Genomic DNA, 16821 nt, shown 5'->3' on the forward strand with positions numbered 1-16821 from the left:
TAAAGGGGTTAAAAGGTTAACCTTAGTGGTCAGCTTAAAGGAATTACCGAAATACCAGGAAACTGTGTTAGTTATAAGAATAAATATTAAAATAATAATAGTAAAGTATATAGGTGGTTGCTGAACTAGTGGAGGGGCCTGCGGGAATGAGAAGTTATGGTTGGGTACGTGAGAGGAGAAATACAGCGAACACTGATAGAGAAAGTGAGTGAAAGAGAGAACGCGTGAGAGAAGGAAACAGTGGGATTGCCCACATTTGCCGCGCAGAGGGGGGAAAGTATTTGTAAGAAAACTTACAGTAAGCAAATCTCAAAAAATTTGCTTCGCCAAACTTCGTCAGTTCAGACCAGGAAACTCTTAATTGCATGCAGCTCCCTGATTATGAGTTTCGCCAGAAATATGAAAAATAATAAACCTTGCTGTCTTTGTGCTCAGGTTAAGAATAGAGGTTGAGCATGCCACATTCGAAACAGCTCATGTATCAACGTGAAATCATATACCGTAGGCTGAAACTTAATGACAAATTGGATCGTATACATCACCCATAAAAGTGGGTCAAATGATTGACCTTTGGAGCGTACGGATGAGGAGAAAGGTATTTTCGGTAACAAAACATTGTTATGATTTCAGCTCAAGGTATGTACTTCATTTTTAGTTCAAGATGGCTTGGATTGAAAAAAATTCAATTTCATTGTATTGCTGAGCTGAACTTTCACGTATCGATTCCTGTGACGTCATATCAAATAACGGTACACACACAAGGTCATAGTTGAACTATACATAAAGTCAATATGACGTTTAATTCGATTAAGTTTATTGATTAAACTTTGTAATAAGCAAGATAAAATTTTAAATTCCAAACTGAATTGAAGAAGATGTAGTTTGTCATGTATGATCTCAGTATAATTGCATATTGTAACATTACATGTGTTATTTTCTGATTCTGTGTGTTTGTCTTTAGGTATTATCTGTGTTAATAGGTATACAACTATACAAGGATTGCAGTTATTTAAAGTGTATTGTGTAAAGTTCATTTATATGTTTGATTTTATGTATTTTACACTTCACATGTTTGGAAACACACTAAAGGTTTGAACTGAGCTATGAAGGTATACCCGACACAGATGTTAGATGAGGGAGGGGAGGCCAAGTGGGTAGGTGCGCAAAGGGTCTTACATTATTTAATAACACACTAAAAAAGGATGCATGTACTCTTATCTATACCAATGAAGGTAAAAATGATAGATAAGATAATAATATTAGCATCTAAGCCCCTCACCCATACAAACTGTCTCAAATTTCCCCTTTAGAGCCCTCCTCAGGAAGGAGATCACGCTAAGGAATTCTAGTCACAAGCTTAATCAAACACCACCTACGCGTGAAAATGGATTGAAGTAATATTGGTCGCCTCCCTCCTTCCTCGGTGTAGAAGGCGTAACTTTGATTAAGTGGGTTATACCTGAAAATAGCCATAACTTGACATTGCCTGGCTAGGAAACAAATTTCGCTAAGCAACCAATTTCTGCCAAAGGTGGCCCTGTGTGAACATGTTCACGGTGCAAGTATACCCATCTTTCAAATATATTTAAAATTCGTTTTTTGACTTATGACCTCAAACCTATTTGCAAAGAAGTCATTGTGTCGACATTTTTCATGCTAATTTTATTTAACGTGCTAGCGGTCATATTGGATCTTCGGAAGTGGTGGCCATGGTAACAGTGAAGACCTCCTTTCAGATTTCTGTTTATCGTTCATAAACAAGCAAGAACAAATCGAAACTAAAATAAAAACATCAAAGGAAAACGAAGGAAGGGTAAACTTTAGTCGACTTTTATTTCTGTACGATGGTCAGCTGCTATACGATTATATTTTACGCATAAGTCTCGACAAAAATGTGACGTTCGGTTAGGCCGGCTATTTCGTAACTTCTAAATGTTTACGAGTGCTTTGCTATTTGGAGTATTCCGGAATCCGGGTTGACCCCTCATAGTGATGAAGTAAAGGCATTACAAGTAAACGACGAAGTGGTTACAAGATTGTACGATAGAATATTGGTGTGTACATTGGTGTTATTATATACGAGTGGGGTGTTAAACTGTTGTGTCGGGATGTACATGCGCAGGTTATACAGAATAAACATACGATACGTGTGTAAGTTAAACGGTGATCTCAGTCAGGGTGGACCCCACCGTTCCCCCTTTTTACGTTTCAAGAAGATCTTCACATACTCACCCGATGCACATGGGAGAACACAGTAACTACTTTAAATCTTAAAGTTTTGTGCCAAAGTAAAACCAGTTTGATGCATTTGTTGGGATAACACATATCCTCAGTTCTTATTGTAATCCTATAGCACATGCTACCGATTTATCAGATTTATCAGCACGATCCAGTATTTACTGTGATTTACAGTAGTTACTCTAATCTCTTTGTGAATTTTGCTGGCCACAGAGCTGAACGTTATTATCGGTATCCCCCTCTCCAAGTTAGTCTGAGGACGAATCAGCATTGAGAAATTCCATGAATATGCTAATTTAATCTTTGTGAGTCCTTCTCAGAAACCTTGCTGACGACATCCGAAGGTTATAGTACGGCGAATGGATTGTAGTAACTTCAGTAGGTTATCTTATATCAAGATAAAGGTCCAATGTATGAAAGTACCCCATTAAGTAAATGGGCGAGCACATATTGACTCGTAGTATATGCAACACCAATGGCGCATGTACTACAAAACGTTACTATAGGATCAACCATGCCAATGGAAGCTGCTTGTCTTCCACTGTAACTGTAAAATGAATCATAGTTTAGAAGACTACGCTGTCTAGTGCCACTGCAGGTGATAAGAGAGAATAATTTATAAGGCAGTAAGATGTTGCTGACAGTATTAACAGTTCCCATAACCGGTATAAGATCCTGTGTAGTATCTGTTCCCTTTCGAGGGGAATGGTGATGCACACCCGACGATGATCACACAGTCACAGTCCCGATTCAAGGGGACCATATCAATTCCTTAGCGCCATTCCCTGTGCGGCACGCGAACTGAGTTCGACCGCCGCAGTTTTAGGCCTATGACTTTACCATATAGACCATTTTCCAACAGCCATAACGTGAAAAGTTAATACCGAAAAAACTTAGTTCAAACGGCACTAAACAGAGAAATGTGTTGTCTCTCAAGTTCTGTTATTTTCTTAACAATACAGTTCAAAATTCCACCGGACTTGGGTGATTTACGATGCAAGGTTAATAAATATCAAACTCAAAACCCTCATTGAAAACACACAGTAAATACTGAAGAAAATCACCATTTGATAGCCGTACTTTGTTTGCGTAACCATCCTCTTGAATATTCATTGCCAAATTTAGTTCAAACGGTTTTGGAAAGGATTTTTTCTTAACTTTAAATTGATGTTAAATTCATTTTCATTGGTCACTATCTTCAATCGGACTAAGTACAATCCAATCGAATGTCTTCTAAGAAAAATACAAGTTTCGCTTTCTTCGGTGGGCACGCCATTACGTAATATGTGTATCCTGTACTCTGCAATAGGGTACAGCCACGCAATGCACAGTGTTCACCTACAATGCCACAGCCGAGATTCGATTTCAAAACGTCATATTGTATCGAACTTAATATTATTTCAAAGAAAATGACCGTAGAATATGCATCATTAAATGTTGAAGCAAGTAAGTACCAATTAATTTATCTAATGCAATCCTAATTATAGAAACACCGTTTAAGACCCCCTTGATGAATGGAATAGTCCAACCAACTTGTCCGCACAGAGCCACAGGATTTTCGGTCAAGGTGATGAGTCATACGCGTTGGTCAGTAAGAGGGCTATTTTGAAGGATGTTTAGTGTGCATTTTAGAAAGAAAGGAATTGATATGTGGGGTTGAGAGCGGATCAGTCGTTCGGTAGTTTGGTTTTCGTACCCAGGTTCTTTCCTGGGCGACTTTTTCTTAAAAAGTAGTGCCTAGCCCGATAGAAACATGATATCCATTCTGCTCATACTGTCAGCCTAACGAGGGTCATGAAGCGGTCCATGAAAGTGACGTATATATACAGCAAGAAATACGTGTCGTAACTGGGTGGTCACAGCACTTATAGTCTATATACTCATTCATATGAAATGACTTATATGAATATAAGAAACCAGGCGAACTTTTTCGACCGAAAATGCTGATTATTTGCTTTAAGATTATCGTATGGATATAGAACAATGTTACTCGGTTTAACAGTATTTATTGCAGCTAAATATGGTTACATTTAATTATGATATGTCATACATGATAAAGCTATATTCCACTACTTGGGAGGTTCATTCTTGTTTCTATATATGACTGTATATGTGCAGCCTATACTGCTCCACACAGACGTTCTAAAGGACTTCATTCTTGCCATAAGAAAAGTGAGGTGAAATAACGAGCCGGTTATTGGCCTTATATACTATATATAGTTAACGACAATAACAGCTTCCGTCCTGCAATAAAGGCTAGGCCTATATGGGTACACATACTATACGATGTAAGTATAGAACGCTATGTAGATTGAACAAGTAGAGATCATTAAATCCTATGAAAATATAGGTCATTTCACTCTAAGCTACCAAGGAGTGAGATTTCAACCTTTCAGATTGTCCGGGTGATCACTGTTAAAGGGGTGAACTTTAATATCAAAGGCTAACGTCATATCAAATAAGCTCTAAAGCCGCTGTATAGTAAGTTTTTCTACTCTATTTATCGTATTTTTTTCTTCTACTTTTCCACAGCTAAAGTCACGCTGAGGAGAAGACTTGAGTTCACTTGTCGAAAGAGTGGTCGTTCTGGAAACTTTCAACAAAGAGTGAATGTCTTACACTCTGAGAATTAAGAATGTAGCTTGAAAAGAAAAGTTTGATTTTAAAAGTCGAGCATTTATGAAGGGGGAAAAATATCCATTTTGCTTTATCCACGGGATTGTGTCAGTTGATTTCTAACATATGAAAAGTCTTCGGACGACGAAATCTTTAGGATTGATTCTTTAATTACCTATTCATTAATATTCATATGGTGAACAATAGTGGGTTGCATATTTTATTTGATCAATTGCAGTCTTAGTTTGAGCAAAATTTGGTAAGTTTAATACAATTGTCGGCCAACCTCGAACAATTTGCTGCTATGTCTGGGAAAAACATTGACATGGTCAAAAGTAGCCAGGAAAGTTTTTGATAATTGTGTGCACTTTTGCCTGCAAGTTGGAAGGAATTGAGGGTGAGGTGGGAGGGGGCAGTTCTGCCGATCTGTTAACGTGCAATAGAGCATATGTAGGTAAACAAAATACCAATGGACTTGTGAAAGGTCATTCTTATCGTGACGTCATGAAATCGAGGCGCCATTGTCGCCATGGCAACGAGCAGAAATTGCGGTATATAATGGCGTTGCCTATACATGAAAAACGTCCAGTTAATTCCAGTACTGCTATATACTTGCATTCAAAATGACAAATCTCATTTTCCCGTCATAATTAGATTTATATTTGTATAAGACAATCTCTTTGGCAAAAACAAGAAAAGAAAAGTGCTATAGGCTCACAAATAGTATGGATTACAAAAATCATGAAATGCAAAAAAGTATTTTCCACTTTTCGTGAGCCTTTGAAAAGACAGTCACCATCAGTAGCAAACCATTGATCTCGAATGATATGAATATCGGCTTTGGACAGAGCACCGCGGACACTGGACTAATTAACAGTCGTTTTTTGCAAATTTGTACATATTCCATGAAAATTTATTCTTCTTCTTATTCTTCTTCTTTTACATTCTGCGCATTTCTGTTGACAAGTTGAACTGACAAGTTGACCGCTCAGATGGTCATTGAACGGAATCAGTTTCCATGGAAACAGTCAAGGTTTCCTTCATCTTGATGTTGTTGTGTTGATTATTTCAAACGAATCGTGCAGGTCTATAAGTACCCTCAAAATGTACCGTAGAGTCTATTGTGTATTCTACTGTTACGCAATAGATCAATCAATCAATCAATATGGAAGGTTAACAGTTCTATTTGATACTTTGTTATACAAGTTTTTTTTTACTAATGTGTACATTTGTTGAAAATTATTACATTTGTGACATTTGCATATTTTATGTTGTTTTTATTCCTAATTTTCTATAAATTATTTCCTCGATTGTGTATTCTAGAATAAATTGTAAATGAAGGTTTGATAAATTGAGACTGTAAATGAGTGACTTTTTAATCTAATAGAAAAGCAAATAATTGACGAGATAACAAAAGAAAACAAAAGAAAAGGAAATTAAAAGGTAACAATACAAAAAAACTGAAAAGAAAGCCGTCCAGAATTAAGCAAAATAACAAAAGAAAAAAGAACAAGTAAAGAAGAACAAAGAAGACAAAAGCAAAAAGAGAAAAATAGAAAAAAAATAATAATACTAATATTCCATTCCAAAAACACATTTTATATAATTTAATTTTATATATATATGATTCCCAATAAATAAAGTTCCTTAAGTCTAGCGTTCACGAACACTGCCAACTATATACTCAGCCACTTCCGAACCTAAGAAATCATTCTACATTAGTACGCATCGCTGAACGCTAAGATATTATTAACCGCTGTCTTGCCACGATGAAAAACAACGTATATATAGCAATACATTATGCCTCATTAAAATATATTAACATAGGCTTCTGGGCCCGTAAATATTTCAATAACCATGTGCCGCTTCCGCTTCGTTGAGGATGTGCCAAAACGTATGTATATAGGCTATATATATATATATATATATATATATATATAATATATATGTGTATATGTATGTATATATAGCTATCAAAAGAAAGGAACGACTTGTAACGTAAACCTACATCATCTAATAGTTGAAATTCTTCGCTATTATGGAGGGGGGGATAAGCCACATTGATGAATTGCGGTGAAAGATTCTTATTGCAATGTGATTGGACGGTCGAAATAGATGACAATTCCCGATGCGTAACGGAATAATATTTCAATGAGGGGTCGATGGTATAGAATTAAAAGTCCTGACTGAAATCTTACCCTGTGCTGATACTAGGCCTACTGTTCAACGTTTATAATGCTTTACAATAAGACAAAACATCCGGTCTTTTTTTCTCTTTTGACAAGACTTAGCCTATACCGCACATAATAATCATCAAAGGCCACACGACGACACACTGAGAAGCGCACTATTTGAAAATGGAAAGATTCACAGCGGATGATCCCGCGGTCTTTTTTTCTTTGCTGTGAATGTATGCGTAGCTCAGCTAGCCAACCAGGGATATATCTCTTAGGGCAGTGTGCATCAAGCGCACACGCTAACAGCTGATCACAGGGACCTATCACTAGTATCAGTAACACTACATTAAAAAGTGGCATACGTTTGACGAGAAAAGAGAGAGAGAAAAAAAAAAAGGTAAACGAAAAAAAACGGACAGATAAGAAACCTCAGGAACGGGCTAAAAACTTGGATTCGACAAAATTGACAGGAATTTAAAGGACAGGTTTCTTCTCCAGTTTGGGGCGGATCGTGCATGGAAGGAACGACCGAATGGCAGAGGGTGAACGGCTAAGAAGGTGGGAGTTACATGGCCGAGAAAATAGGTAGGTTACTGGTATAGGCCTAGCAATAAGGTCAGCTGTTGCCGATGTAATGCGTAAGGTGAAGCAATATATAGGCCTCGTAGTAAAAAGTATCAGTTTGCTATAACCGCGGATTGCCCAAACTGTGAGCATACCAGCAGTAGAAGGCCTACTGCTATGTTGTGGTTTTGTCATTTTTAGGGAACCTTTGGGAATGCATTGTGAGTTTGGTTTCCACGTTGCAAATAAACATGTTTTCAATGACACGCAATGCTATCGAAGTTACGTGAACAATTTAGTGCATTGAGGTTTTTCTATGAAGCCATGGCATGTGTAACATCAGTATAGTTCAATTGCCTACTGAATAGTTATAATTCCACAAGCCGTTTTTAACACTTATTATGCAAAACATACTAAGTCGCTATTGTGTATACTGTATCACACTAACGTATGGTTTGCCTATCTACAGTATTAAATAAGGAAGTCTATCGCAGAAGAGATGATTTTTTGGGTAACCGGAAAGAGAAGAATTTTGGAATTCGGAAACTTCATATTTGTTTGTTCGTTCTTCTCGAACGTTTCCGATACATGATACTTCTACTCAAACTGATGTACCGATACGAAAATGTTTAGGCCGTACATGGAAGTAAGAAACTGGACTCTATACATTACCATGTCCGAACCGGAATTTGAGAGTTCATATACGTCGTAAAAACCACATTCAACTTGTACGGCTCCATATTTGGGGAGCTGACTAAAATGCCGACCGTAGATTATCATAGGAGACTATAGTTTATATGCGTATAGATCAGCACCATGATCATGCACGAAGGCCTTTCTATACGCATATGCTGTGTATATGTACTTTTGATTGTACAAGAGCTACCGTATATCATTTCTATAATTACACTCTGCAGGCATGCATTTTATACAAAGTGCCCATGTTTACGAGTAAATTTTTGTTTTCTCGTGGTACCGGTATAAATATGATGTTATATAAATATCATTCATAATTACATTATGCATATACAGTGTCAGCAATAAATCCTACGTGTTGTGCGGACGTATACGACAGATCAACTATACGTTGAACGAACGAACGATAACAACTATAAGTTATGAAACCCTAGATCCTTGAAGTATTATATTTGTGGTATTAATATGTAGTAATGTGTGTAGCATGTTAGTAAGTAAAAAAGAAGACTTACATGCAGGATATGCGCAGTGGGAGTCAGTGGGGGACTTGGGCGGGGGGGGGGGGGGGGTCGCAGGCGTCACCTCCACATTTTGAAATTAAAACAACTGTGGCATAAAATTTAAAGATTATATACTTTTCGCTTAGAAAGGGCTGTCTTTGAAAGACTTTTGAAGAACCTGTTGCAGGATTGGGCATACAGGCTTAATATACATTCACTGTTGATTTATTCCACTGACCGTCAGTGTTCAGTGGTCATCAGTTTATAATTCTAACATATCCGAAACCAGCTAAACAGAGCTAAGCAATCGTGTATGCATATAAATATATATATATGCAGGCGTACAGATACAAACCTGCATATATTGTACATATAGTTTGTACATGGTTGTAAATGTAACCTAATATATAAACTGATACCTTATCTTGTCCTAAAATCTTGTCGAGCGTACAACAAATTAAACCATACATTAGAGTACACCCTCCCCTAAGAAAAAAACAATTAAGAAAAATCATTATGATATTTCATAGTTATATGTAAATAGTACTACATATTGTACTTATACAGTAACATGACAACAATAAAGTTATTAATTTCGGAATTTTTAATCCAAAATGTCCTATAGTTATAACCTAATAAGTACGATTGTCTCACATATTTGTATTGTGTACCCTCTTCGAAAATCAAATTTTCTTGTTGGATATTTGTTGTTGTTGACAAGAGCAAAGATTATTTATGGCTAGAACAGGATTCGAACTATTAACATCAGTTTTTTGTTCTGCGTGGGTGTGTTTGCCAAATAGACATTGTAAACACTGCAATACAGGTATAATGGAATTAATTCCTTGCAATATTCGCTGTTTTGTAAAATTAACTTTGTCAAACGCACATAGTAGGTTACGTATTTGTTTACTGTATAATTTATAACTTACGTGAAGTTTTACTCCTTAGAAAACAAAAGTTCTTTTTTGTTTGAAATTTCAAAATAGTATCAAACAATTGCTCAAATTATGATTAAAATCAATTGATCACTCAACCTTTGAGATTTCACGAAAGGACGGTTTTGATGCGATGCAGATAAATTAGATTCGATCCGCAACATTTTGTGGACATTCGGATACATTTCATTGTAGTATATTTTATTGCTAATAACCACCACATTTATTCAGAAACTGAAATATTCAAAAAAAAATTAATATCGTTTCACTATTTGAATCGATTTTTAACTGATCAAGCTAATATAACCTAAATATTGTTGTTTTTTGGTATAGCTTTCACTGTTATACTATAACCCTTAATTGGTGTTTGAAGACTGCCATGCATGCCACAACTTTGTCGACATTATCCCAAAACTCTGAGAAAATTGTGAGAACGTATCTCCCCCACCCCCACCCCCACCCATACCCCCGAATCAACGTAAAGGCAACATTAATATGTACTCCTGCATATATATACCTCATATATATCACATTATAGATCACCATCTCAGTATCTCGTAACTATACTTAGATATGGTTGATTGAAATGTAAATTATGTCTGTCAGATCATAATATCAAACCCTTCAGTACTTCACGAAATACGACACGGTGGGTGGTCTGTGACGTCATTGAAGCTCCCGTCGTCAAATTGTATTCCTTTTCCTTGTATAAGTCATCTCGTGTGCATAATTGTACCTATATAAGTCTGGTTCGCTATACTTGGTGGTGTTTGGTCGACTCGGGAAGAGAGAGAAATCTTAAACAGTTTTATATTCACCGATGTCCACAGTTATATCTTTTTATAAACGCTATAAATATTCATTCATAAATTTCTTAGCCGACAGTTGCCCCCCCCCCCAAAAAAAAAATCATATCTTCGAGATCAAATCAAACTATCATGATATGGTTTTGACCTATAGAGTGAATATGTAAGGCCAATTTTCTTCGACAAAATCAACTTTTTGCCTCCGAAAATATCTTCTTCTTTATTTAAAACAGACGTTTGCGTTTTCGTCGTCACTAATTCAGCTAACTTTTTGTCAAATCTTTCAAGAATATTGCTCAAATAGTAGCAAACCCATGCAACCATCAACATTTGTTAATGTCACGTGTTTGCATATGATGAATCTTGCGGGACACATTTTGTTCCCAATCCGCGAAGTCACTTCACTTACTGATGTTCGTACTCCCGTGAAATAATCACAAATACTATGTAATATTAAAAGGTAACTTGTAAATGGGCATTGTCCAGCGCCAATCATGCACGAGTAGCCCCTTAACCTCTTTACCAACGGTACACCCATATGCCAAGTTTTATCTCGCCGTATTATTTGATTCTGCGGGCCGCATTAACATGGTCACGAAAACCTCGTGGGGCCGTACAAAATGTATGCGACCCGCGGAGTGCACTTGCGCCCCCCCCCCCCCATTATGGTCCATGTCAAAAGAGAAACAGAGGTGAACTTTAATAAACTTATGTCTATCTCCAATCTTCTATACATTTGGAGTTGATATCAACTCTTGAAACGATGAAAACCGCAAAGCTTTAGGGAGGCCTCGTCCAATTGACTTCAACCCTGGGCCCTATGCCGGACCTCTTGATCCCACGCCGACGTGGTTTCGCGCCGCGTGCTCGCACCTGACGTCGTAGGCGCCAACTTGCCGATCCCAAGTTCTGTGCCTCCTGCCCAAATGTTACTCTCAATCTGGTGTGCCCCCACCCCAACCCCTCCCCTCCCCCACAATTAAATGTCTGGGGACTCCACTCATTACTTGTTCAATGACGAATATTCACGTAATTTCTTGAGACGTTTGCTTTGTAAAGTTGAAAAGCCGTTTTTTTTGTACACATGTTTTAAGCCTATAATTATTATACTGTACAATACGCGCTTGTTTCCGATACATCAGGCTTGCCGGAAGTATGATTATGAACAATATTCGCTAACTTCTGACATATTACTTGTGGTATCCTATGTATTTGTTCAGCGTGTATGTAATTGGTTGTACCTGTGTGCAAAATGTATACACAATGTATGTCAACCCCCCCCCCCCCCCCCCGCAAACAAAACAATGTAGGAATGTAAAATAGTGAAACACTTTCACTTTTACTTCGGTCGTTTTAGTGCTCTCATTAAGGTTAACTTCAGGTGGAAAAGGAAAGTCATTCGAAATGGCCATTTCTCTTTGTTTGCTTGTGTCGTGGCAAAACATCTTGTAAACCCAACTGTTTTATCTACATATTGTGTAGAATTGATTAATACATTTACATTATAGGAAAGTGAAACAAGTAGGCTTAATGCGACCGACATTCTTAAAACTCGATTTTTCGAAAATAACTGTACTGAATCAACAACGAACGAGCTCCCTGTGTATTCTGATAATATTGTGGGTATTGTTGTGTTTAACCTTATATGGACCTTAACGCATTGATGGCATTGATGATATGTGTGTGTTTGTGTGTGTGTGTGTGTATATATATATATATATATATATATATCTATATATATATATATATATATATATATATATATATCTATATATATATATATATATATATATATATATATATAGATATATATATATATATATATAGATATATATATATATATATATATATATATATATATATATATATATATATATATATATATATATATATATATATATATATATATATATAGATAGATATATATTGTACTCGTTCACTGTTTTTACAGTCCTTAACATCAATCGTCTGGTATTGAAATCGCGTACTCCAGGATTAGGTCATTGCATGATAGGGACATCTGTTAAAGCGATACATCGTATGTTTAATATATTACTACCGTGTCATACTGACAGTTTAAGTTTATTGCCCTTTATACGTTCATTGCCAGGCTTGTCGGAAGAAACCGGAAGTTAATTACGAATTGAAGTGTTTTAATTGACAGTCGAGCTGTCCATATACGTATATAAGGCGAAAATTCCCTCAGAAAGGATACCATCAGTACAAAATGACCGGCATATTCCTATTGGTTGCATGATAAAGCGCAGGCCCGTAGCCAGGAATTACGAGTTGTCGTGGAACTTAAGGTGGGGCACAATACTCGAGTCCTGTAACTTGTGAACCTTTTGTACACATGAAGGTGGGTCAGATGAGTTATGGCGGGGGGGGGGTGGGTTGGTTTAAGTCGTCTGCAGGATGGGGGGGGGGGGGGGTTGACACGCCCCGGCCAGCTTACGGGCCTGATATAGCGTAATTTTCTTCATTGGTAAAGGTATAGCTTATCTTTCCGAAGGTGGGAGGTGTGGGTGGTTGGGGGGGGGGGGGGTCGGTATAAATTTCTCATGAATAAAAAATACGAGTTCCTTATCCTAGCCCACGAGGCAGATCTTTCCCGGGCTACTCGCCTATACTTTCGCCTGCGCGTTGCTAAGATTTATACTTGCCTCGTTAATTCATCGGTGGGGTTTGAGAACACAGGAGATGGGAAGGAAGTGTGAGTGTGGGTGGGTGGGTGGGGTGGGGGGGGGTAGATCTTCCTCAGCCCTCGTTATATCGTCCTATTATTTTTAGCAATCAGCAAAATCCATTCGTTAAGTCAAGCAGATTTTCGAGGTCGAGCGTTGGACGACAACTTTAAGTTAATACCTAGTTTTTAGCAGCTCGCTTACCTGTCTCCTCATAAAAATTACGTTTCACTGTATCGTAACGTACCCACGGCTGATTATTGTTTATAACCGGTAGTAGGTGGGGGTGTGTGGCATGGAGGTGGAAGTGGGTGAAGTGGGTGATGTGGGTGAAGTGGGATATATACGAAGTAGTCGTATACCCCCTTTCCCTTGTACTCTTCTCTCTTTCTACAGTGGCAATAAATAAATGTATAAAGCAGATTTCCTGTGACTATTTGTCTTCGAAACGATTAACTTTGGATTATCTCTTTAAGTGATTACATAAACGTTCGTCGACAAATAAGTTGTTAAGTCGGTATAGACTTTTTTTTCTTGTTTCTTATCATGTCGCAATTGTCAACATCTTTGGGAATATACGGTAGCTATTAATACGATGTTTGTGTTTTTTCTCCTTTTGACTAATGCTTGAATTGGTTAAGTTAACATCCATAGTAAGGTTTATAAAATTAATTAAATATTCTAGCAGCTTAAGAGATTAATTGATTAAATGTGTAATATAACTTAATTAAACATACAGCTTAAATTAAATTATTTCGCATGTCTGCACTTTCTCAGTATTTTAATATCTTTTTTATTTATTTTTCTGTGTTTTATTATGTTTTGAATCATTTTCTTTTGGCAGTTCTGTTTGTCTACTATTTTAACTTCGTCTTGTAGCCGAATTAAGTTATTGCACAGATAATGAATTAATAAAACTGATTAAAAATAGAAAGATATATCTAAAGCACCGATGAATACAAAGAATTAGTTTACACGCGTTCCAACTCGGACTCATATTTAGATGTTAAATATTCATAGAGATTTCTCAGCTCATATGTTTGATAATGTGAATCATTTTTACTAAAATGTTTAATTGGCTGTTTTTATCGTTAATTTTGTTCTTCTTCATAAAACGGTACTTATTAAACGTTTGGTAAAGTGGAGACTTATTTACACAAAATTCAACTGAAGGTGCGCTGTTTGGGGTGGGAGAAGGTGTGGGGTGGGTGGGTGGGTTGGGGGGGGGGAGGGTTGTCGTGACACCCAAATCAGTGGAAGTTGAGAAAAAATACAATATTTTGTTTCTTACAGTCCATATAGGTGATAGCCAGTCGTACATAAGCATACCGTTGTAATAAATGTCATTGGTTATTCTCAAGTATTGTTTCTTAAATATTAATCACGCTTAAAAATAGCTAACATTTTCCAAAAATTATACCGTATGCATTCCCTCTTGTTTGAATCCCTCAAATTATTCCAATTTTTAACATCTAAGATTTAGCGTAAATATTTAGAGGGTATAGCAGTTAAGTGTTTGCCGTTGTTCGATCAGTTAGTGACCATTATTAGACTGTCTAGCATATTTTCGGCTCGTATACTTTAATAGTTTTCTGATTCCCCCAGTCGATACAATGGCCTGTGTACCAGCTTTGTAAATGATTTTGTTCTGTAGTACCTGCAACCCTCCATCCCCACCCCGTCCCCACGCCCGACCCCACCCCCAAAGAAGAAGGAGGATAATTACTAGATATGGGAGGGGGGGGGAAAGACAATGTAACGAAATATGGAAATTAAAAACAGACAGAAAGATACAAAGAAAAGAGATAAAAACAGGAATAGAAAAATGAATATATGATAACTGTGTACTATTATGACACAACTTACTTAATATTTTATATATTGTAGCGATGTGATCATATAGGCCTACTATTATATACAGTTTAATATTACGAACTCTTGGAATCATCGAGTCATTTTCATGTCTATTAGAAGGGCTCTTAAGAATGAATACAAGGACCATCTCAATATATTGAAGCAATACAGAGCTATGCTGGTAGCAAAAAAAGGCGCCAAAACGAACGTAGAAAGCTTCTAGCGCTGCGAGGCATTTTGATTTTGTTTTGGTTTAAAAAAGTACTTTATCTTCACCAGAAAGTCTCCCGCCAAAGCCAAAGCTTTTTAATTGCCTATTAAATTATTGATTCATCATAAATCACGAAGAATTTATATATATATATATATATATATATATATATATATATATATATATATATATATATATATATATATATATATATATATATATATATATATGTGTGTATGTAACTATAATAACTATATATATATATATATATATATATATATATATATATATATATAGATAGATATCAGTATTTATTTGAACCTGCATGTGTGTATTTGCGTTTCTTATTATTTCGCTCTTCACGCATTCCGATAAAAGTTTTCTATACCTCCAGCATCAGTGTCTTATTTACATCTATGCGCTTCTCTTTTGACTTCGACATTCTTATACAATTGTACCGTGAACACTGCTTTTGTCATCTCATACCTGTAGATATCGATGAGCGCCTCTTATTCTTTGAGGTCGCTGGCAAAGGTCGCCTGAACAAAAGGCGTTGTAAATGGCACGCTTTAGGGGATTTCCCCACAAAATAATAATAACAAAAACCCTCAATTGCTGTAACGTGTACACATTCATATATGTATATAATTTACACATACATATATGTATATATGTTCACACATATATATATATATATATATATATATATATATATATATATGTGTGTTATGTCTCCAATTGACAGCATGAAGGAATGATACAAACCGCGGAGCATTCTTCTACAAGTCAGAAATCGATTTGTTTTTAAGGGTAAAATGAGACACTTACATCGATGACGTAACGACTCCCTTTCGTGTGAAGTACATAGCAGATCACGACGTATTTTATTCCCTCTATACATCACTGAATATGTTTTCTTTTTTGAGCGTGACAGGGGGAGTGGGAGGGGGAGGGTGGGGCGGGAGAAAAAAGAGTTTGCGGTTGAAGAAGATTTCCATAATTTTTGTCGCTTTCTAATTCATTTTAAATCGATCATCGGTAACTTTTAATTGTTATTTATAATAATAATATACTACAACGTAGGATTTGTTGTAGATTAAAACATCCTCTTTTTTTTAAACAGATTGGCGTGCACTTTTGACCAAATGTTTTTCTCTAGGCCCTTTCCGTTGTAACTTTGTCATCAGCTTAGGAATGTACTTCATATTTCTCGATATTTGTGCAATGTTGTTTTGCAGCCACTTGAAAGGTCCAGTCCCTGCACTAATTAATATTGCTCAAGTGTAAATATATACCTTATAGAGTTCAATATTATATGCACATCGGTGTATGATGTATATACCGCTGGTCCTTAATATCGTTCTATGTAGGCAGGCTATTTTAGACCCCACAGGGATAAAAATTTTCATCGGTGGAGGTCGATCGGCTGGAAAAGTGTCAATATACAAAGCAATTGATCTCTCACCTATTAAACTGGTTGAATAATTAACTTTGCCCTACGGTTCAGTGAACTTCCAAGTTTAATTACACACGTAGC

General features: G+C 36.5%; 1 protein-coding gene across 2 annotated transcripts in view; it reads left to right on the plus strand.

Moving 5' to 3' along the window:
- The first annotated feature begins 7031 nt into the window (after nt 1-7031).
- Nucleotides 7032-16821, plus strand: part of LOC139962676 (protein lin-28 homolog A-like) — an 85543-nt gene continuing 75753 nt past the window's right edge. Inside the window, exon 1 of one of the 2 annotated variants that reach the window (XM_071962850.1) lies at nt 7032-7616. Coding sequence is in view for 1 of the 2 variants with exons in the window: in XM_071962853.1 (XP_071818954.1) it covers nt 7601-7616 (16 nt within the window). In the remaining variant the exon portion in view is untranslated. The remainder of the gene's footprint in view (nt 7617-16821) is intronic. The other variant, XM_071962853.1, reaches the window with a different exon arrangement.

The sequence above is a fragment of the Apostichopus japonicus genome, chromosome 21, assembly GCF_037975245.1.
Source record: "Apostichopus japonicus isolate 1M-3 chromosome 21, ASM3797524v1, whole genome shotgun sequence".
NCBI lineage: Eukaryota > Metazoa > Echinodermata > Holothuroidea > Aspidochirotida > Stichopodidae > Apostichopus > Apostichopus japonicus.